The following is a 668-nucleotide window of genomic DNA, read 5'->3' on the forward strand; positions in this document are numbered from 1 at the left end:
TATATATCACCAGGGTATAGTTTTTGTGAGTGCATGAATTACGAAACATCGTATACCTTTGAATCACACGCATCCGGTTTTCCTGGTACGGGAATTTGTCCCCAAGTTCATGTTCGTATCTGCGGTTCTATATTTGTCGCTCGAATAAGAACAGTGGGCGATTGCTTCATACATTGTTAGAATCACTTACAGTCACTGTTCACATGACTTGTGTTCTCGGTCCTCATACCTGCATCAGTCCAAGCAACATACATGAAATCACACACAAGCACTGTATAATATATATACATATATATATATATATATATATATTCTGTACACACGACTGCATGAGTGTGAGCCAGAACCAACTGTGGTACAGGCCAATCAAACGTGCATGAAATCCTTAACAAATAAGTACCTATATACACTCTGTACACACACACACACACACACACCTGCATTAGTGCAAGCAACAGCCAGACGTGGTGTAGGTTATCGATTGCCTTCTCGTCCGAGGTGAAGAAACTGATAAAGCGTCTCTCGAAGACCACCATGAGTACCATGGCAATTGTCCCAGTACTGACCCCCAACACCAGCAAGCGTTTACACAACACTTTCATGCGAGAGAGATGGCCCTGGCCTATATAGGCACTGCCCACCATGGTGCCTGTGTTCAGGTATGAGAT

The 668-nt window shown here is 43.3% G+C and overlaps 1 protein-coding gene across 1 annotated transcript; it reads right to left on the reverse strand.

Moving 5' to 3' along the window:
- Positions 1-437: 437 nt before the first annotated feature.
- Positions 438-644, reverse strand: SARC_18028 (hypothetical protein; the record flags this gene model as incomplete). Its single annotated transcript, XM_014287891.1, has 1 exon — positions 438-644. A coding segment is annotated over one exon (207 nt), but the record flags the coding sequence as incomplete, so codon positions are not given.
- Positions 645-668: the final 24 nt, after the last annotated feature.

This window comes from Sphaeroforma arctica (genome assembly GCF_001186125.1).
Source record: "Sphaeroforma arctica JP610 unplaced genomic scaffold supercont1.13253, whole genome shotgun sequence".
In the NCBI taxonomy this organism is placed as follows: domain Eukaryota; class Ichthyosporea; order Ichthyophonida; genus Sphaeroforma; species Sphaeroforma arctica.